At 43.9% G+C, this 23,184-nt stretch overlaps 1 protein-coding gene across 2 annotated transcripts in view; it reads right to left on the bottom strand.

Annotated features, from left to right (window-relative positions):
• Positions 1-23,184, bottom strand: part of THOC2 (THO complex subunit 2) — a 2,257,836-nt gene that overhangs the window by 1,406,250 nt on the left and 828,402 nt on the right. For both annotated transcript variants that reach the window (XM_069612670.1, XM_069612671.1), the window contains exon 15: positions 7,090-7,191. In XM_069612670.1, the coding sequence (XP_069468771.1) occupies positions 7,090-7,191 (102 nt within the window). The remainder of the gene's footprint in view (positions 1-7,089; positions 7,192-23,184) is intronic.

The following is a 23,184-nucleotide window of genomic DNA, read 5'->3' as shown; positions in this document are numbered from 1 at the left end:
TCGAGGGCCTCCGTCGAGCCGACGTCACCGGATGTTATAATTAGAACGCACGACACCCGTAGCCTCAGTTGTAGTTTTTTCCCAGAACGTGTGGCACCAATCTACTGCCAGTATGACCACAGAAAGCCTTGCGGAAACGTAAGCTGAAATCGCATAAGAAATTCTGTAGCGGGGTAGGCAGGGAGGGTGCGATATTTAATAAGTCGTCGGATCATCCCATCGAAAGAACGTTACCAGGTAAGAGAGTAACTTGTTCTTCGAGGGGATTGGGTCCTCCGACGTATTCCATATCTATGAAAGACTCCAAAAGCAGTACCAACGTAAGGAGGAGGGAAAGGAATTTAGAATATACACATTTAGAATGCCCAATCTAATTGCAGAGTAAAGGACCGCCTTGCCAAAGGCCAGATCCTGACCATGGATAGAATCAAGGGAGTAGTGACGTACCAAAGTATGGACCGAAGCCCAAGTGGCTGCATCACAGATGTTACGAATAGGAACACCCCTCTGCAGGGCACTAGAGGCAGCCATACCCCTAGTCGAATGGGCCCGTAAGCCTACAGGAGGATCCTTACCCGCCAGGCGGTAACATTCAGAAATTGCCAAGACAATCCATCTAGACAAAGTCTGCTTAGTCACAGCTTGTCCCAAACGCCTTCCAGCGTAACCAATAAAGAGCTGATCGTCCACTCTGACCCGGGACATGTGTGAAATATAGAAACTTAAAGCTCTCCCAGGATCTAACCTATGGAGCCTCTCCTCGTCCTTACCAGGATGCGGAGCAGGATAAAATGCCGGAAGAACAACCTTCTGGCTCAAAAGAAATTCCGACACCACCTTCGGAAGAAAGGAAGGACGAACTCGAAGGACAACCCTGTCCTTATGAAACACAGTGAAGGGTGGCTTAACTGAAAGTTCCTGTAACGCACTCACTCTGCGAGCGGAAGTGACCGCAACTAAAAATACAGTTTTAAGGGTTAACAGTCTCAAAGGACAAGAATGCAAAGGCTCAAACGGAGCACCCATTAGAAACTTGAGAACAAGGTTCAGATCCCAACCGGGCACCTGGAAAGGTGACAGAGGGAACACATTAGTGAACCCTTTCAAAAACTGAGAAATTAAAGGAATTTTAAAATAAGAACACTCCTCGGACGAGCGCTTAATTATGGACAGCGCCGCCAGGTAACCTTAATGGTACCCACTTGCAAGCGCCTGTGGGCTAAAGAAAGCAAAAAAGACAGAACCACAGGAATGTCACATGAAAAAGGATCCACATTCTTAACCCTGCACCAGTCGCAGAACTTCCTCCAACGGCAACGGTACAGGGACTTTGTTGCCGGCCGTCTGGCCGAAAGCAACACCTCCATCCCGTCTTCATGGAGGTCCCAATCCTTATACCTCAACCTTTCAGAAGCAAAGCGTGAAGGTTGAGGGATCTGACCTCTGGATGGAGAACCTGATTTCCCCCTCCCCCTCCCGTGAGAGCAGATCGTCTCGGTAGGGAAGACGTCTTGGAGGGCAGATGGACGAGTCGAGAAGGTCCGGGTACCACGTCCTGCGCTCCCATGCCGGAGCAATGAGGATCATACGGGAACCGAACCTCCGCGGTCCACTCCACGATGAACGCGTCTCCTAAGGCTCCTTTTGGAGGAAATTCCCGTGAGCAGAACCTTTCGCACTTCCGGTGGACACTGGAGGCGAAGAGATCCACTTGAGGGGTCCCCCAAAGGGCAAAGATCTCCAGGAGAATCTCCTGAGCCAACTTCCACTGGTGAGAGATTGCGCTCTGCCTGCTCAGAGCATCTGCCGTCTCGTTTTCGTCTCCGGCCAGATGAACTGCCGAGATCGAAATTTCCTGCTGGATGGCCCAAAACCAGAGCTGCATCGCCTCCCTGAATAGATGAAGTGACCCAGCCCCAACCTTTTTGTTGAGGTAGTGCATGGCCACTGTGTTGTCCATCAGGATCAGGATATTCTTTCCTCGCGCAGTTGCAGAAAAGCCTTCAGGGCAAGCCTGACGGCCCTCAGCTCCCACAGATTGATATGGAGTCTGGACTCTGACAGAGACCAACAACCGCTGACTGTCATATCGTTGGCATGAGCTCACCATCACTTGAGTGATGTGTCCGTCATATCGTCACCTCTGGCCAAGGTAGCCAAAACTGAGCCCCCCTCATCAGATTGCCTTTGATGGCCCACCACAGAAGTTTCTGGGCGACCGAGGATGGCACCCGAACGGGGTCCGACATCCTGCCGGAGGACTGTGACCACTGGAATTTGAGAGCCCATTGCAAAGATCTCATCCGCAACCTGACTCTGGCACCAGAAGAATGCAGGATGCCATGAGGCTGAGCAACCTCAAGAACTCAAATGCTGGGAGACTCTGGGCATGTTGAAACTTGTGCACCATCTGCTGAATGTGATGAGCCCTCACCTGGGGAGGAAAACACTGCCCCAGGGACGTGTCTAGCACTGCTCCGATGTACTGGAGCCGCTGAGTTGGCGTCAAGTGGGACTTCTTTAAGTTGAGGGAGAAGCCCAGCCTGTGAAGGGAGTGGCAGGTGACGGACAGATGATCCAGAACTTGCTCGGGAGAGCGCAACCTGATCAACCAATCGTCCAGGTAGGGGTAGACGTGAATCCCCCCTTTCCTGCGATACGCTGCCACCACCACCATGTGCTTGGTGAAGAACCTCGGAGCGGAGGTCAATCCGAACGGCAGGACCCGAAACTGAAAGTGTGAGTCACCAACCGCGAACCTCAGGTACTTCTTGTGCTTGGGATGGATCGGCACATGAAAATAAGCATCCTTGAGGTCTAGAGACACCAACCAGTCCTGAAGTTGAAGGGCCTGGAGCACTTGAGAAAGAGTAACCATCTTGAACTTGTCCTTCCGAAGGAGCATGTTCATGATGGGTTTCAATCCCCAGTCTTTCTTCGAAATCTAAAAATAAAGGGAATACCATCCCTTGTTCCTCTCCGCTACAGGCACCAGTTCTATGGCACCTTTCTCCAGCAGGGATTGAATTTCCTGCACAAGCAGCGGATCCGGAACTCGTCAGAGATACCCTGGTGGATTGTCGTGAGGCCTCTGCCGGAAAGGAAGACAGTAGCCGTGGGTTATGATCTCCAGAACCCTCACATCTGAAGTAATGGCACGCCATTCTACAAGATGCTGCGCCTGCCTTCCCCAAACCGGAGAAGCATGGGCCTCATGACTGAGCTGAAGCGGCTGCGGCAGTGCCTGAGGGCAAAGAGGCAACTGCTTGCGCGGCCTTGACACCTCGAGTACCTTGTTTTCCACCTCTGGCACTCCTACGGTTGCCCCTTTGACTTGCAGCTCCTCTCGCTCTACTAAAGGATGAGTAATAACCAAAAGGAACCTCACCTCCATTGCTGTCCCCTAGGATGAAAAGGCAGATGTTGACAGACTGCAGCGCCCAACGACTTTGTTGCAGCTTTCGAGGTCTGCAACCTCTCAAGACTCTCGTCAGCCTTGCTGCCAAAAAGATGTTCACCATCAAAGGGCATGTTCAGGAGCCGGGTTGGCACATCCAGAGCAAACCCCGACTTGCGCAGGTTTGCGTGGTTGCGGATTACGGTGCTCGCCGCTATGGACCGGCTGACGCAATCAACCATGTCCATACCCGACTGAACAGATTCACACATGGCGTCCTTGCCATCCTGCACTATACCAAGGAAACCATCCCGTTCCTCCCCTTCGGGAATATGATCAGCCGCTAAGGAAATGCAGTTCCACAGAGTATGCGTGAAACGAGACAAGGCACAAACGGAGTTGGCAGCCTGAAGCGCCATACCCCCAGAAGAAAACACCTTCGCTCAGCCGTTAAAACGTTTATCTTCCCTATCAGGAGGGATGGTAGGATACGACGCCTGCTTTGCGGGGGCCGTAGCCGCCTGCAACTCTCCCGAGTAGGGTGCATAGTCAAGTAGCAGGGGTCGCCACTGGCTGGGCGATATTTCTTCGGCAAGGACTTACTCACTGCTGGGAGACTCTCCGTAGAAGTCCAAGCCGCAGCCACCCTTCTCTGCAGGGCCATATGGAATGGCAGCACCGTGTCAGTTGGAGGACCTTGGTCCAAGATATCAGTCAGGTCATCCTGCTGAAAGTCCCCAGGGGCGGCAGACCAACCCAGGTATTCAGTGACCCTCGACATGAGGCGGCGATATGAAGATTCGGCATGCGTGCCAGGCTCCGGCCTACCAAACTCCACCTCCGGAGAGGTGTCTAGAAAACTGGCGTCGTGCAGCGAGTGACGCAGATCCTCAAGTTGACTGATCAGAAACAATGTCATCAGGAACCAATGCAGGAACCTCACCTTCCTCAGACCCCTCATCCACCTCAGAAATGTAATCCATAGGCTGGAAAGAGGGTACAGAAAAAGGCACAAAGACATGTTTAGCCTTAGCCATCACCTTTCTGGGGGTGCCACCGTGCCACGGGGTACCTCCGACAAGGCTGCCTCGAAAGGCGTTGAGGGCGTCAACGCCCATTCCGGCGCCAACAGCTTCAACGGCGTCAACACAGGCCTCAAGGGCAGAGCCCCGAGCATGTCTCGACAGCCTAGGCATTGACGACTTCCTCGGAGGCGGGGCCTCGAGAGAGTCCGTCGACGACCTCGGCGCTGCCAGCCGCGATGTCTTCTTCGAAGACATCAGAGTCTCGCGGTCTCGATGGCATCGAGGACCGGGACCTGGAACGGACATGCCTAGAGCAACCATCCTTGTCCGACCGGGACCCCAAAAGGCGCCCGGTGGTCGCGACGACTGCTCGAGCCTGAAGGCGGACGAGCAGTGTCTCTAGCGCGGCCTCGACCGGCGGCATCAGACGGCGTGGCCAGACCAGAGCCCTGCGACTGAAAAATCGCCAACATCTCCTTTCAGAATGAATCCCATTCCTCCAGAGTGGAATGCTTGTTGGGACAAGCTACCCACCGATGGGCTGAGTCCTCGGAAGAGGACGGGGAAGGCGACCTGTGACGGCGCTTCCTGGAGTGCCTCGACGAGGCAGAGGAATGGCGGGACCGACTCCCAGACCGAGAACCCCCAGACTCACGATGACGATGCGGAGAGTCGCCCCTTGAATCATCTGTCAAAAGACCAGTGGAACACGACCTCCGGGGCTTGGCCACCTTACCAACCGACAGCAGCTTCTTACGCTCCGGCAAGGCCTTCGAAGTGAGCGATCGGAGGTCAACACAGTCGTCGGTATCATGGTCCTCCCCAAGGCGCCAGAGGCAAGCATCGTGCATATCCGTCAGGGACATCTTGGACCCACACACCGTGACCCGACACTTCTTAAACCCGGACCGCGGGGTGGCAGAAGCCGAAGACATATTCGAGAGCAATGAAGAAACAGGTTCGAAGAACCGAAAGAACAGGATTCAGTAGAATCGAGGCGCTCTGAGATCTCCGAAGCGAACATGTTCGCGGAAAAAAACAGAACAGAGGCTACGAGCGTCGTGCGTCATAATTATAACATCTGGTGACGTCGGCTCGACGGTGGCCCTCGAGGACGGCGTATCGACGTCGTCGACGCAGAAAGATTTTCCGAAGCAGCACACCTTTGGTGATTACTGTCATACATATGGAATACGTCGGAGGACCCAATCCCTTCAAAGTTGATGAAAGCCGTGTCAGAGGTCCTTCCCTCCCTCGAGACTGCTGCCAAGATATCTCATTCATTCTCCTGCCTTTCGTCATCAGACGAAGAAATCCAGAGGTCGGGTCCAGGGCTGCACCATCGTGGAGCATCCAGCCACAACACTTTCTTCTAACCAAAAGGTACTGTGGGGAAAAGGTATTGCTTGACCTTATTCCAGAATGTCGCTCCAGTACTTTGAGTGCACGTCGAGGCGTACCCCCTCTTACCTCTGACGCAAGCTGCTGCTTGTGTCCCTTTAGCAAGTCCTTTCACAGATTCGCTGATGTTGGTTAAGCCTTCCTTTCAAGAGACTAGAAAGTATCCACAGAAACGTTTGATTTCTACTGCTTTGCAAGATCATAAGCCACTACAAACTGCCTATTATCGCTCTGGTTGAGTTTTTGACTTTAAAGGACTTGCTATGCCACACAACTGCCTCTAGAACCAGAAGCTCTGCTAAGATAACATTATCCAACTGTTTCCTTTCCCAAAAATCACTATTATATGTGTATGTTGACTAAATGCAATTACTGTATTACTTAGTGGGTGTGCCCTATTACCGGTAACATGGTAGACCTGTCAAACTCCTGTAACAATTGTGCACACTCAGCAAACTACCAACTAAGAAGTATTGCAAAGTAAATCTATTTGGGTTGGTTTATTGTGCTAAAGTATTTAATAGTGACCCTTGTGTACATAATAAATCTATATTTTAATATAAACGTAAGTGTTTCTTTGAGATGCATTACTAACTGGTTCAGTGTACCCACTGACCGCTCACATCTTCCTCTTAAGATAAGCTTGACTGCTCTGCCACTCTTCCAAGGTCTCTGGGTAGTACAGACTGATACTAAGAGTTGGGGGATCTACTGGGATGGCTACATCCCAAAGGGTGTGTGTGTATTTAGCTAAAGCACTCATAGCATTGGCTGATTTTAGCACCATGCTTCCTGTACTAAATACTATTTTCCCCAGAGAGTCAACTATTCCATCTTCTTTGTCTGCAGGATTAGAAGGATAAACTGCGAAATTAGATGAGTTGCCATATGAACAACCTGGCTCTCTGGTGAAGCATGCAGCAATGCGGAAAAAACAGAACTGAGGTAACTGTCAACGTGCGTGCTTCATATACCAGCTTCGATGTCACGAGGGATGCTACAGAGTCCATCAAAGACCAACACTCGACCCTATGAAAAAAAACAATTTTCCAAAGCAAGCTGCAAGCAGACGAAAATATCAAAGATGAGGAATACGTTGGAGGACACAATCCATTCGAAAAAGATTTACTAAACTCGGTCTTCTCGTCAATCCTGAATTTCAGTGTCAAGCGATGTGGATTGTTTTTGCATTTAAGCAGCATTAAATATATAAAACAAGGGCATTGGTTCTTTAAAACAAACAGAACATTAAAGAATGTAACTTACTTCATTATATACTTGGCTCTGTCCATAGTTTGAGCTTTAACTTTCACAAGCAGTGGATGACTGTTATAAGTGTCATTCTTCCATTGCCCATAAAGACGATACCTGCAAAGAAACCAGTTATAAATCAAACAAGGAAATAAAAAGAGGAAAAAGAATACCAAGAGATAAAACTTGCAAGTCTATTTACACCAATATACGCTTAGTCATTTTAAACTGGTTTTTAAAGGGGTTTTGAAGTTATACCTATGCCACATATAATGCTTTGGTATTAAGATTACCAACGTATGCACACACTCCTGCCAGGATGGTCTTGACTATATGGACCCAGTCTAGATTACACAGCAGCGTATTAAATTGACATCCTGAGGAATTTTATTAAATTCTACTTAATCTTTTACAACTATATGGAAATACCTCTGCACAGTCAAGCCTATGTAGAGACCTATTTTTTCAGATAAAATTAATGGTGTCCCGTCAAAGTTTCGAAAACAGTTTCGAAATACAATAGTTTCGAAACAAAAGCATTGAAGAAAGAAAATTCTATTGCATTGTTTATGTACATTTTTTTTTTGGTTCGTATAGTAAAATTTTTTTTTTTTTTTGGCAAAAACCACTAAAACAGGTTTGGGGGGCCCAAAAATAAATAATGCATTTGAAAAAAAATGTTTTGATCCTTTTGTGTTGAAACATTTGCATTTCCACACTATGACTTTCGAACAATTCACTATAAACCAAATTAATACTACAGAGGAGCTAAAGCAGGGCTGAGTCTTGGCCCTGATTTTATTCAATCTGTACCTGGCCGATCTACCTAATTAAATCAATGCAGTATGGTGCTTTTATCCTAAATTAAGGAAAATGTATGTAAATTGGCACATTATTTGTTCCTGATGAAGCACACTAATGTAGGACTCTCCCTTCTGATCTAGAGTGGCCACTTATTCAGAAGTAAATTGTACATAATTTAAAAAAAACACTAAAAGGATGCGTTATTCTACTAAAAAGAATGTAACAGGCCTCTGAAGGGGATTAGGGTTGAAGTAGTGAGAATTCCTATTTTTCGTAGTATGATACACAATTTTAAAAAAGTGAAACCGCTATTAATGCAGCCATATCTCGCTTAGTTAAAATTCTTATGGCTATTACTGTAGGAATAGACAAAAATGAGGGTGGTTATTCTTCAAGTCCAAAGATAGCATTCTAGATAGCACCTACTACATTATATCGGAGTCAATAATACCTGCCACATACAAGTAGCTTTGCACACAAACAGTTTTTTCTTTATGGGACTTTTCATTTCATCTTCCACCTCGTGTCTATCTTATACGATAACTGAACAAGCACTTTCCTCAGATACTCTTCAGTATTAGACTTCCTAGGCAGCATTTAAAAATAATATCATGTGGATAATATATTATTCTTGAATTTGCAGGATTGTATTAAAGGAAAAATCATTTAATATCCTGAATATACATGTAAAGAATGTAGAAGAGTTTAGTGCTACTGTGCAATGGAATATTTGCTTTTCTATGAATTAATAAAAACAGTGAAATAAATCTAAAACAAAAAAAAATATAACGGATACAAAATGAAATTGCTTTGATAACTACAGTATTGGCTCAAGAACATAGATCTGCACTTGCCCGATCTGAATGACAAGGCCTAGTAAGATCATTGTTTTGTCTTCCTTCCGTTTCCCCATCCATGTCTTGTCGCACCTAGAAACACTTGTGTACAGGCGCGTTATGAATGCCATATATCAGATCTTAAATATGTGGCAGCTCAGTGTGAAGATCGATTTTCAGAATCCACCCTGAGGGGGGATTCTGAGAGGCCAACCTATTGTGGTGAACAAGTAAATACACCGATATATAGTCAAATACACACCAAGCGTATTTCTGATGCTTGTATCTGCTTAGATTCACATGCTATGCATAGGCCGACATCCAATGGAAGGGGCAGAGTATTAGTTGTTTTCAAAAATCGAAAAGGGACGTCGACTGTGTGCCAGTAATACTATCCCTAGTGTAACGTCTACTGTACCCATGGTACTTCACGCGTCGAGGTTCCTCAGATTGTTTGTTTCTGACATGAGGTTGCATGAAGTGTAGCGCAAGTACAGGTGTAGTAAGGCAGATTATGTATCAGCTAAAGCCCAGAAAACATTTATGCACATAATACTCCTTGGGGAGGAAGATGGGCGCATGTGAATCTAAGCAGATACAAGCATCAGAAATAAGATTCCGGTGAGTAATTTCTTTTTTTAATTTTTTTTCCTTTATTGTATATTGGTTTAAAAAACCTTTACAAATTTTTCAATATCAAAACACAAACATACTTTTTTTACATTAAAATATCTCAGACAATTCTTGAATTCCTCTAATTCAATAAGGATTCGTTATAATTCAATTTCAATTACAGATATGCACTTGCTACAACCCTAAGTTTCCTTCCTAGAAGTATTTCATATCACAACTATCATAACTCTTTTTAAGTCAATTTACAGACATTTGTCAAAAACGCTATGGCCCTTAACTTCAGTTTCATATTATGTCCATGAAGCATTTCATACCATACTTGATCTCCAAGTACATAGGAAGTGCCATGTACAAAATCCGAAAAGTAAGCAAGTCTTTCTTTCATCAACATCAGGCAGCCCAATAACAAATGCGACAGTGTTTCTGGAAAATCCTTGTTCCTACAAAATCTACAGACCTTCATTGTCGCGGGAATCAACTTCCTCATCACTCTAATCTCATTAGTATTCATCACATTAAAGCGGAATCTCATAATACTCTGACGTAGTTTCCGTGAAGGAGATTTAACGAGATAGTTCCGGCACCAGGAACCATTTCCATGCTGAAAAGACTTGAGCATACAATTTTGAATTCATTATTGCCGCATTATTCTCCACCCAATCAAATGCTTTCATCAATGTTTTAGTTTTGGTCAGTCTCTCCAAAAGGCATTTCATAGTGACACCAATATGGCTCAGAGTGTTCACCACCTCGATTTTCAGGTTCAGCATGTATTTCCCTGTGTCATTACAGCATACTTGATACAGAGAGTTATGCTTAGATAAGACACTTTCGATATAGTATCGCTTTTTTGCAATCCATACAGCATTTTAAGGAATTCATGCCAAACCCATATCTTATTAATTCAAACGGTACACATTTTGGCAGAAAAAATAGCTTTTTCCAGATTTTGGATTCAATAGTTTTTAACTGCAATACTTCCTTCTCAGGATAGAATTCTAGACCATATATCAATCTTGGAATCACCTTCATCAGGTAGAAGTCCCTGCACGCACTCATTGAAAATTTACCATACTTACTTTCGATTACTCTTATTTGTTTAGCAGCATCAGAGGCTTTGAGTTCCAGACATTTCTTTACAAAACTATAGGACATATTGCTTGCAAAAGAATAGCCTAAATACTTGAATACTTTCTGTAATCGAATTGCTATGCCTTCTACAAACCATACAGGATTAACAGTTATTAGTATTACCCAGATTAATCACAACTGTTTTCTGAGGATTAATTTTCAATTTCAAATCTCTGATAAAGCTGACAAAAGCGTCTTTAAGCCTTTGCAGCCCAATTTTAGTTTTATCAAAGAGCATGAAGTCATCCGCATAGGCCACCCACTTGATTGAAATTCCTCCCACCTTGGGAGCTAGCAAGCCTGAGGAATCCAATCTAGCATTTGCTCCCGAAACATACAGGTTAAATAAAATTGCTGCCAGGGTGCATACCTGTTTCAACCCATTCCTGAAAAATATGTCCTTAGACATCAAGCCTTCTGAGTTAAGTCAAACCTTTAAAATGGTGTTTGAGTACAGATGAAGGAGCATAGAAAGCAGCCCCCCATCTATGTTTAGTGTTACCAGTCTTTGCCATAAAAGCGGCCTGTCCACCATATCAAAAGCTGCCGAAAGATCCATTGATGCAGCATAAATAGGTACATTCCCTGTTTTCGATATTTGATTCTGCAGATTATTAACTAGCAAACTCCCGGTATCAGTACCTAGTCCTTTCCGAAATCCGATCTGACGGACATCAAGAATATCTTTGTCCTCTATCTATTTTAGCAAATTTTCTAGAATTATGGCAGAAAATATCTGTCTCAATATTTATAAGGGATATAGGTCTGTAATTTTTTGGATTCTGGCGATTGCGTTTTTTATATATCAATATTACATATGATACTTTCCACGATTCTGGCATGGATTTTAGCTCAATTACATCTTTAAAAATCATATGTAATAATTTTGCCCACAGAAGTTCGTTATCCTTAATCAGAGCCATAGATAAAATTATTGGGTCCCGGAGTACATGAGGCTTTCATTTTCTTAATTATTGATAATATTTTTCCAACAGATACATCAAGAATCCAATTGGATTGTACCTGTCCTATCGCAAAGTCATCACTATTGGAACGTGCATATAATTTCTCAAAGTGTTCGCACCAGACCTTTTCACTAATAGGATTTGCATTTAATTGAATTTGTGCGCTCTCCGTACTATTAATCAGATCCCAATAGTTTCTCGAGTTGGATTCCCTCATAGCTTTAAGCATGGTTTTACCATCCTTCTGTAATAAACAGGCATAACGATGGATCCTCCAATTCCTGTAAGCCTGTCGCCTCACTCTACACAGATTCTTGAGTTCCGCTTCAGGCATCATCTGTTTTTTTAAGGTACGCAGGTCCCTAAATAGCCTAGTTCTTTGCAGCTTAGTTTCAAAATCAAATGTGTGTTTATGACTTTTTTTCTGAGAGGCTCCCCCCGATCGAGGATACTCAAGCTTAGCTAGCGTTGACCCAGATAGCTCACCAAATTTATCAACCGAGTATAGCTTCTTTTTCTCCTCTAAAGCAGTATTCTCGAAATCAAGCAACATTAGCATGTTGAATTGGGATGTTCTTTTTCTATTCCACTTTATTCTGGATCCTCTAGTATTTACCACCATTTGAGCACAATATTCATTGTTGGAATTGGTGTGTTTCCTTACATTCATGTTCATGGATAACATAGCCTGATCGCTTGCAGGATTTGTTTCCACAAGCATATTTGCCTCATTTTCAATTAGGTGCTCACTTGCAAAAATATAATCAATAGTAGAAGATATGCCTCAAGCTTTGCATGTGGGTTTATCATTATATAACCGTATCAAGCCACAAGATTTTGCAAAACTACACTATAAAGACCCTCTGTACAGTTTGTTATCTATACGCGTACCTTTATTACTAGGTCCAGATAGACTCCATGCATTCTCACTACTTGTTAGGGTACAATCCGCATTCATATCGCCTGCCAAGATTGTTAAACCCTCTGGGGTAGATATCATCCATTCTTCTAACGCTAAATTGAGATCACAAATCAATTTTTCAAGCATGGTAACATCATTGTCTGCGTCATTCCAAAAAACATTAATAATCATAAAATGGACAATATCCTTCACGGTTGATATTCTAAAAGTAGCAACGATACAGGACGCATGCAAGTGCAACTCGTTTACCCGTGAAATATCTTTGTTGTTACGATATGCAACGGCCAACCCACCCTTGGGCCGCCCTCTTGGGCCTTTCGTACCAAACAGACCAAGGACAACAAAGCCGTCCCAAAACAGCGGTCCACAAGCCCAAGTTTCCTGTATTAAAACAAAATCAAATTTCTCTAAGGACTTGCAGACAATTTTGTTTAGGACCAAATGAAAATGTCCTCTGGAATTCCAGGACACCAATTTATAGGAATTATCGGCGCTAAAGGGATTTACGCATACATTTTAGTTCCAAAGATTCCTTAAGTGAAACCGCCATTGATCTCCACTCTTTCATTTCACTCAGTGTTAGGTTATCCGCAGCTACTTGATTCATGTCCCGTTGATTTTCTCTTAAACTATTGTTTCGAGATAAATGATCCTCATTTCTCATTGAAACATTATCACTATGATCCACAAATTCATACGTATCGAAACCCCTCTTCTGCGGAGCCCCAGCTTCCTTCAGAATCATAGCACGCACGATTGGGGAGGTAATCACCAATCATACAAAATTCATCCTAAATGAGTGGATATAGTCCACTAGTTGGATGTCACAGGATGATATGAGGGCTAGCTCTTGTATGTCACGAAATAGACTCAGAATGTATGGTCTGTTTAAGATTGGGGAATAACCATCCTCAAACACATAGTATAAAATCAAGCTTGGTTCATTAGGCCAGTGCGGCCTCCTGAGTTTTTTCATTAGGGTTACTAAACTGTTTATTCCCTTTCACATAACTCTCGTATGAAAGCTCTCGAGATCTGTGGGCATACGAGGTATCCTGAGGTGCCTCACGATCTCTCACAACATCACTGAATTGAAGGTTATCACTCGCCTAGACTCTAGGTTCGCATTTTGCATTTAGGCCAGAGCTTTTGCCGGGATTGCAGTGACTATTATCGTTCGGCATGATGTTTCCAGTAGTTGTGGTTTCTGTAGGAGACGTCCTCCCGAAATTATTCATCAATATTTCCTTTATTTATGTTCTTACATGTTCATCAGTCAAAGGACGATCTCCATCACGAGAATCATCCTTATTGAATGATGAATGATCTTTGTAGACGATTGTGGTATATTTGGCATTTCATTACGGACAGGGTTATTAAGCAAAGAGTCAATATTAGCTTGCACCTCATTACTCATACATGCCTGTGCTTTGTCTAGGACTACTTTATTTGTACCGTCAGTACATCTCTTTTCATTCATAACTTCTAGTGCAGAACCAGAGGACTACACATGAATTTGGTTCGCCTTTCTGATACTCTCATTGTCCACATAAGTCTTTTGAACCCCATTCCCATCTCTAGGAGGTATCATTCTCATCGGAGCATCAGGGTTCTTAAATAAATCAAAAATGTTGAGCATCCCCAGCTCAATATTTTTTATGTTAGTATCAATTCTATTGGTAACAATTTTGTTTTTCATAGCATCTGAAGGTTTATTTACAGCATCGGAGTATCCGGTCACATTTATTTCTTTAACTGTACCGTCATACCCTGTCACATTTGGTTCAATTCCAATGCCGGTATACGGTGCAGGCTTAACAGTTTGCGCCTCAGACCCAGCCTTAGACTGTGCTGTATCCTTTTTCTCTATGATCATCACATCTGGGTCACGTATGTTAATGTCTCTTAGGAACTTTAAAGATGATGCGTTCAATGCCTTTTGAGCACGCACCTGTTTTTGCCTATTTTATTTCTTTTTTTTTTAGATAACTTAATGTTAAATATTTCTGCGACCTTGATCGGTCCATTAGCTACATTTGGAATTTGTAAGTCCTCCACCTGGCTAGTGGTAATCACAGTGTTTGTTACATCAATAATACTGTGGTCCTTAACTTCCATCTCGCTCCTAGGTATAAGCAATTGCTGATCACCAGGTACTAGTAGCCCATTGTCTGCGGTAGCAATTAGCTTATTAGGGATACACTCACCTGTTGGTACATACACCTTTGCCATATTTTCAGCTAGCATTTCAGGGAATGCTATCATGGCTAGCAACATTTCTTTCAAAATACAGGTCTGCGATTTTATTTATTTTAATATGTTACCTTGTATACCCTCAGTTCCCTCAATATTCCAAGGCATACCAATCCTCCTGATTTCACTCATCACCTCAGCTGGATTCACCAAGTTGCATCTTGAATTAGAACATTGTGTAGATGACTCAAGATGCTCAGATAATCCTAACATAGCTGTTTCACCTGAGGCAAAAATAGGCAGGTGTGTCCATAAGAGATACAGCAATCTGGCTTTGTGTTTCTTCAATAGGGTCATTCCCACCCGTTTCCCTCTCAACTCCTCCTTCCAATCTCGGTTCCTCATTGAATAGAGACTGCGAGGAGGCAGAGATGATATCTTCTTGCCTTTCCAACATCATTTTTGCAGATTCATTTTGCGCACATACAATGAAGTCCTCATCAGAATCAGAGGATACAGGGAGTGCTAGTGCATTAGCATGTGCTATGCTCATTCGTCGAGTTTTAACGTTAGTCGCCATTGCTGCGTAACGTTTACCATCAGCAAGCTTTCTTTTCATTACTCTAATCACCCGAATTAGGCAAAAAAAATTCCACCCTTTAAGATGCACACACCAAAACAGCTTATTATGCCTAGAATAGCACTTCTCAGGGCCAGATCGCTCAATATCAATACAGGCTAAGCTCTTAGCATGCCAAAATGCCTTGTTCAAAAGGGCTCAAAGAGTCTAACCATATCTTAGTTTTTAGTCTGCGCACTGCGCAACGCAGCCAACAGCCGTACTTTTTCGTACTTGTGTGTGCGCTACACACAGATTTTGAAAGTGGAGGGGGCGGAGTCAGAGGCAGGCTTTTGCCGCAATGGCCCAATCAGTATAGGATCAGTCAAATGGGAAGTCAGGCAACTTCCGTGTTCATGAAGGGGACGTCCGCTCGGCGTTACTCTCACCGCACGGCAATGGAAATCCTTTCAAGTCTGGGACGGCAGGCAAGTCCAAGGTAGTGCTTCCAGCCAACAGCCGTACTTTTTCGTACTTTCGTGTGCACGCCAGCAGTGAGTAATTTATCCCTTCGGAGGCTTGTGGAATCTGCTTAGATCACATGTTGTGCGTTGGGTAAGATTTTCATGGAAATGGTAAATCTTCCTGAACTGGGTCAAACTTTTTGCTTTACTATTGGGATATTTTTCCTTAATACCTCTGTGAGTGGCAATCTTTTTCCACTTTCACAGAATCTTTTACTCTTTTTATGGGCATCATTTTTTTGACTCTCCATAGTTTCTTTTTAAAGTTATACTATAAACAACTTATTTGCAATAAGTACCTGTTGTTGCTGGGTTGCCCTAGCGGCTCCCCTTTTAACTTTATTTTGCTAACCTTGAGAGAACAACAGTTTCCCAAGGGTAGAAAGGATCTTTGGATTCCTTTTACATTTCATTTTGTGAAACCAGCACACCTCACCTTATGTGGAGTGCTGGGGTGATACAATGCATTACCTTTCACACTAAAACTAACAATTCTGTTACAGGGACAAGCTTACCTTGTATTCATTTGGTGCACCTTTACCACGGGCTGTGTTCACAGCTGCAGTATAGGCACCCAAGGGTTCTCATTTTACCAAAATGCCCATTCTCCTTTGTTCACCATTTTAGTGTTTCTTGTCCTTTCTTGTTCCTTCCCCTGACAACCAGGGTGGGAAATTCCTTTGTGTGATGTTTATCTTCGCCGGGAGTCCCCTGGACTCCCATCCAGGCTCCAGTCTGTCTGTGAGGGCAGGAAGCGAGGGAGGAGTCCAAAATTCCACAGTCCCTGCCTTCCTCCTTACCTGAATTGGGACAAATCCCAGTGGGGGGCTGGCTGTCCTGATTGGACAACCAGACCGCCCCTTCTAGTAAAATGCAGGGAGAGAATGCAGAGGTTGTGCTGTAGTTCCTGTTAAATACTGCAAACCTGGAAGCTGAAGAGTAGTCGACCACTGGAACCGAAACTGAAGAGGATGATGAAGGAAAAGTGTCAACCGATTTCCAGCGACCGGAGAGCCTGCTGTGAAACTGGAGTCTGCTGTAGCCCTTCCTTCCAATCGACCTGGGGACTCCAAAAACGACTGCGACCCACTAGACTCAAAACCACCTGCATTTTGAGCCATCCTACGCTTTGCTGCGACCATGCGTTGCTACAATACCCTGGGACCTCGAGCCACTGTGCGATGAACGGTCTTCCGAATTCCGAATCTCGCAGAAACATTGTGGGCACCCTGGTGGATCTCCAGAGACATGAATCGAGTCCGACAAGTCCCCTCAACAGAGTGCTGGACCTTTATAACGACGAGAATTCCACCACGATGTTCTGTCTTCTTCTGTGCTCCTTGAAAAGGCACCAAATCCGCAGAACCGCATTCAGCCACGAGGAAAACTTTGCCTAGAGCCTTCTTCATCGATCCTTGCTGCAAAGTTCCTTCTGAGGTCTTGTTTTCATTCACCATGACAAGGAATCCACTGACCGGGTATTTGGATGCAGACCCTGAAGTCCTCCAGCAGCAAAATCTTCTTCAATGCTAAGGTACTGTGTTGGCTTGGGTATGTACTTACATTAAGTCTCTTAGGATCTCTGTGTAGCTGTGGGGTGTTTTCTGAGATGGGCAGGCCTCTCATCCAGTGTACCAGTCCCACTGCTAGAATCCTGCTAGGGTGTCTTCTGTGAAGCCCCTGGACCCTCTATCTCAGAAGAGAAGTACTCACCTGTTTGCCCAGTCTTCCTAAGGAACTCTGACTTTTGCTACTTAAGAACCTATCCTGACACTGCCTGTTGGACACTAGATCCTAGTGACCCCCCTTCTGCCACTGAGAATACTCATGCTCCAAGAATAAGGGAAATACTTTTAAAGGGATAGGGCCTTTTGCCTAGAAAAGAGAATACATGTTTAAAAGTTAATTACTTGTAAAAGAGTTAGTTGGTAACTGTAACTCTAAGAGTGAACAGTTACACATGTTATCACTTACCTTGGATGTGTGCTACACCATTCTTAAAAGTATGATTAACATCTTTTCTTCATTAGCAACTGTTTTGCCATTCTAATAGAACGTAGATGTGAAGGTATATTCCTTACCTGTGAGTAGGATGTGCCTCTTCCCAAAAGTAATGTGTTCGTTTTACCAGATTAGTCCTGTTAGGATAATTGTATGAGTGCCCCCCAACTGGGTCTTGCTTCCCCTGACTTGCTGTTAGCCTGTCCAGAATAAGTCTGCTAAGTCTGTATTAGGTTATTGATTACCTAGAAATAACTGAGTCATTCAGTAAAGTGCAACATTAGGGTTTACTTTCCCTGTGCTATCCAACCCAGAGTCTTTGGTTGCAACTGTCCCTTATAAGTCCTACATCAGTCACTTGAATAGTTGAGAAATATCAAACATGGCTCCTTGTGAGATTAAAAAAGTATATGGGTTTTACTTACCTTGAGTTAGCGGTGTGCCATCCAGAAATAAATTACCAGAGTTACTGCTAATCTCAATCTGTGTTTCACTAATCTCAAAAGTTATTTGAATGTTACTACATCCTTCGGTTTTATTATATTTATTTTATTAGCACCCGGGGACCCGGGGAATCAAACCTGCGTTGCTTCGTGTCGTCTCGCTTCCAAGGCGAACACATTGCCACTGAGCTATCCTACCGGGACTCACCCAGTATAACTGTGTTATCACAAAAGTAGGTATAGGTTTTTACTGCACCTGGAATAAGTGTTCCACTATTCACATAAAGCATACTGTCCAGTTGACCGATTATGTACTTTGTACTGAGAGTCACTGTACAACTTGTTAGGGTCTACTGTCCTTGCATTACTGAACGTAATGGTGAAAGTAACCATTGGTTTTCACTACCCAGGAATAGGTGTGCCCTATACTGAAAGTGTATGAAAAGGTTTTGACTTCCCTTGAAGTACTATAAGGTGTTCCAAATAAGGTTTATATTTAAAAAATAAAATTGAATTTTAGTGGATATAAATCAACTTTTTTTCAATTTCCAAGTTACAGATAAGAGATTTCACATGTTTCAATTTAACAAAAGAAAAAAAAAAACATCGAAATTATTATTTACAAGGGATAGAATTCATGAATTCATAAACAACTGGTAAGCTTTTATGTCTGGTAAGGTAAATCATAACAATCATCATACATTGCTACATACATATTGTTTTACACTAATTACACTTTTTACCACCATGGACATAGCAAATGCAAATTTCAAACTTATTGCTACCACATTCGCTCAAGTATTGATACTTTTAGCAATTGTTTAACAGTTATTTTATCATATACCAAGGTAACATATTTACATTTCTTTCAAGTGTAATGCATTTAGGAAATTTACCGTAGCTATTCTTATGCTCATATGTGGTGAGCCTAAGATCACAGCCCATCTAAATGTTGGCATCACGTTACCAATTGAAAGCAGATGTGTCTCAAAGTACTTATTTCTCAGAATTACCAAAGCTAAACATTCAATAATGAGATGTTCCAGTCTTTCTTTCATTGTTAAACTCTGCTGGTATTTTCTGCTGCGCTAATTTGATTACGTTGAGCCAAAACATCATGGGTGAGCCACAGATTAAATCAACTGTAGTCTCATGATGGCTAACCAAATTTGAGGTGAAGGAGCTTTGATCAGATAAGGCTCTGGAGTTCCCATTTTCTATTCACCAAAACATTGACCATTAAAATGTTTATATTTGCAACAGGTTGACCGTGTGTCAATCCAATCTTGCAAAAAGATATTTTTTTTCGCTCTATCAGGATTCATAATCAAGGTGTCTAATGTAACTTCGCTGTAGCCATGATTTGATACACACATTTGGTCCATTTCTGGACAAAGCTATGAGTGGATGACAACATAAGTAGACAATAATGTAAGAACTGAAGCTTCCTTAGTGTAAACAATACATTTGCAAAATAAAGCGCACAATTGCCAATGATATTTTGCTTTTAGAGATGTAACACCCAACTCCCAACAGCCAAGGTGCATGAGTGGACTGAGGAACGGTTAAAATTTGCCTCCAAAATTTGGCCTCCAATTTGTCCAAAGAATCCGAGATATTTCTCTTTTCCAAACCAGATAATAAGGAAGGAGATATTTTTGTCGCCAAAATAGAAGATCAGTACTAATTGAAAATGTACCGTACTTATATAGCACTAACCTGGTCCGAGATAGGGCTTGGTTCATTTTGTTTCCTAACGTAGACATTTGCAGTTCTAGTTAACAATTTCCATCAAAAGGTAGGCCTAGATATTTATAATTTGGTACAATGTCTAAATTGATGTCCTTGATTCGCCATTCAAATTTATTTCTATTGGACAGTTTTGAAGTATACGACATGCATTAGTTACCATAAAAGCATTTCTGGTGATTGTATCTGCTTAGATTCACATGCTGTGCATAGTCCGACATCCGGTGGTCACTGCAGAGTATTGCATTTTGTTTTTCGTAGTCGAAAAGGGGACATCGACATAGGCGTGTCCGTTATACTATCCCTATAGTGACGTGCAGTGTACCCAAAATACCACACGCGTCGAGGTCCCTCCGTTTGTATTTTTTCTGCCCTGAGGGAGCCTTCTTAGACGCGAGTATAGAAAAGAGAAAAGTAATAAGATGTCTATGTTCCTTCCAACCGAGCGGGGAGGAAGGGTGGGCGCATGTGAATCTAAGCAAATACAATCCTCAGAAATGCTTTTACGGTAAGTAATGCATGTCTTCTGATGCTTGTTAATCTGCTTAGAATCACATGCTGTGCATAGACTAACGAGCAGTACCCGGAGTTGGAGGTGGGTTGTGAGAAGGAACAGTAGAGAAAAGATGTCTTAATACTGCTTGTCCCACCTGGGAATCAGAACTAGAATGGGCATCTAGATAGTAGTGTTTTGTAAAGGTGTCTACATAACTTCAGGTTGACGCTTTGCAAATGGACTCAAGAGGGATGTTTGCAATGAATGCTATGGAAGCCCCAGTGCCTAGAGTAGAATGTGCTCTTGGCTTGAAGGGTAGTTCTCTCTTTGCAAGAGTGTAACAGAGAGTGATGCATTGGACAATCCATCTAGATATAGTGGATTTTGAAACTGCATCTCCTCTTCCCGCCGCCACCGAGACAAAGAACTGATTAGTCTTTCTCAGTGGTCTAGTTCTTTCCATATAAAACATAACTGTTCTGCGCACACAGTGTGTGTAGGCTTTTTTCTCCCAAGTTTGAAGGGTTTTGGAAGAACAAAGGTAGTTCTATAGATTGGTTGACATGGAATTGAGAAATGAATTTAGGTGCAAACCTAGTGTGTGTCCGTATAACCACCTTGTCTTTGTGAACAGTTACAAAAGGATCTAGTTTAGAGAGCGCTTGTAGTTCACTTACTCTGCTAATGGGGGTGATAGCTATTAAAAAAAGAGTGAGGTTCTTAAGTGTTGCTTTGTGCACGGGTTCGAAGGGAGAACCCATTAGCCTGGTTAGTACAACATTTAGGTCCCATCCGGGAGCTGGGTTAGAAATACAAGGGTGGATCCTTTTAACTCCATCCATGAAGGCTTTAATGACTGGGACTTTCCACCGCGACACCTTATGTTGAGACGTGGTGTATGCGGAGAGTGCCGCTAGGGAAACATTAATAGAATTAAATACTAATCCTGAGTCTACCAAGTGAGTCAGGAATAGAACAATCTGTGTGGGAGAGCAGTCAATGGGGTTGATGCTTTTAGCCCTACACCAGATGACGAACCTTTTCCACTTGCTAGAGTAGCAGTAACAAGTGTTCGGTTTCCTTGTCTCCGCAAGGATGTCCATGCATCTTTGTGGGAGTAGCAAGTGTCAAAATTCTATGACCTCAGGAGCCAGGCTGCTAAGTTCAGGCTCTGTGGGCATGGGTGCAGCGTTCTGGCCCTGTCCTGTGAGAGCATGTTGTACGGGCAGGGTAGTTTCACCGGAGGAGATGGAGACATTTCCATCAGGTGAGCGAACCAGGGTTGCCGGGCCCACATTGGGGCCACTAGCATCATGGTAACTGGTTCCTGGTACATCTTGTGCACTATCTTGTTGAGAAGGGGAGTCGGGGGGCAGGGGGTTTAGCTTAAACAAATTTCCCTGACCATGTTATCCAGAGACCGTTCCCCTTTGAGCGGTTCTGGGGGTACCTGGGAGGTGTAATCTTGGCATTGGGTGTTCTCCAGAGTTGCGAACAGATCTATTTCTGGGTAGCCCCATTGTGCAAAAATGTCGGAGACGATGTCTTCTTGTGATCGCCATTCGTACTCTGCGGGCAGAGGGAAGTCTCTGCTGAGTTCGTCTGCCAGCAGATTGAGTTCCCCTGGTACATGTTGTGACAATAGGAACATGTGTCTGAGAGCCCACTTCCAGATGTTCTGGGACAGCTTGAACAGTCCTGGAGAGAGAGTGCCCCCTTGCTTGTTCAGGTAATACATGCCTGTGAGGACCAGCACTGTCTTCCCTTGAAGGTGTGTCTGGAAAGCCTTCAGTGCTTTGAAGACCGCCAGTAGTTCCAGCAAATGTATGTGTTTGGACGCTACACTCGGAGTCCAAACTCTGTGTGCAGTCTGATGGGATAGGTGAGCACCCCACCCTGTGAGGGATGAGTCTGCGGTTAGAGTGGCTTCCACTGCGGGGGTGGTGAATGGTTTCCCTATTATGAGGTTTTCCTTCGAACACCACACCACCGCAGCGAGACAACCAAGGCCTGCGAGACCACCACTAGATCGTCCCATTGTCCGCTGGCCTGACACCACTGGCTGTTGAGCCACTCTTGCATTGGACGCAGTCGCGCTGAGGTACCAAATATATACATGACGCCATCATTCCTAGCAATCGCATTGCTTTGCGTACCGTCACCTCTTGACCGGCTACATATTGAGGGATCTGAAACAGCACATTTTGGACCCTCTCGGAGGGGAAGACGAGGCCGTCCTTTGTTCGAATTCGAGCCCCTAGGAATTGCTTGACCTGACTGGGGTCTAGGCTGGACTTCTTCTCGTTGATGGAGAAGCCCAGTTGGAACAAAAGGTCTACAGTCTTTTGGGTATTTGATAAGCATGTCTCGTAAGAATCCCCAGTTATGAGCCAATTGTTGAGGTAAGGGTATACTCGAATGGACAACCTGCACAGGTGGGCCGCTGCCACTGTCAGTACTTTCGTAAATACCCTCGGCGCTGAGGCTATGCCGAAGGGTAGCACCTTGAACTGGTAGTGTTTGCCCTCTATCATGAACCTGAGGTATTTTCTGTGTGCTGGCAACATTGAAATATGAAAGTATGCATCTTTCATGTCCAGTGTTGCCATGTAATCCCCCTCTGAAAGCAGGGGAATTACTTCCTGCAAAGTCACCATATGAAATTTTTGAGGTTTGACAAATTTGTTCGCTGGGCGAAGATCTAGTACAGGGCGCATGGTTAAATCCTTTTTGAGTACAAAGAAGTACACTGAATAAATACCCTCTGTTACCTGTGATAGAGGCACAACCTCTATTGCTCCTTTTTCTAGTAGCAGTTTTAATTCTTGAAGGATGACTAGGTGCTCTGGTGATA

This window comes from Ambystoma mexicanum, chromosome 5p, assembly GCF_040938575.1.
Source record: "Ambystoma mexicanum isolate Mex_15411 chromosome 5p, UKY_AmexF1_1, whole genome shotgun sequence".
NCBI classification, from domain to species: Eukaryota; Metazoa; Chordata; class Amphibia; order Caudata; family Ambystomatidae; genus Ambystoma; species Ambystoma mexicanum.
This window is presented reverse-complemented; position numbering and strand designations above follow the sequence as displayed.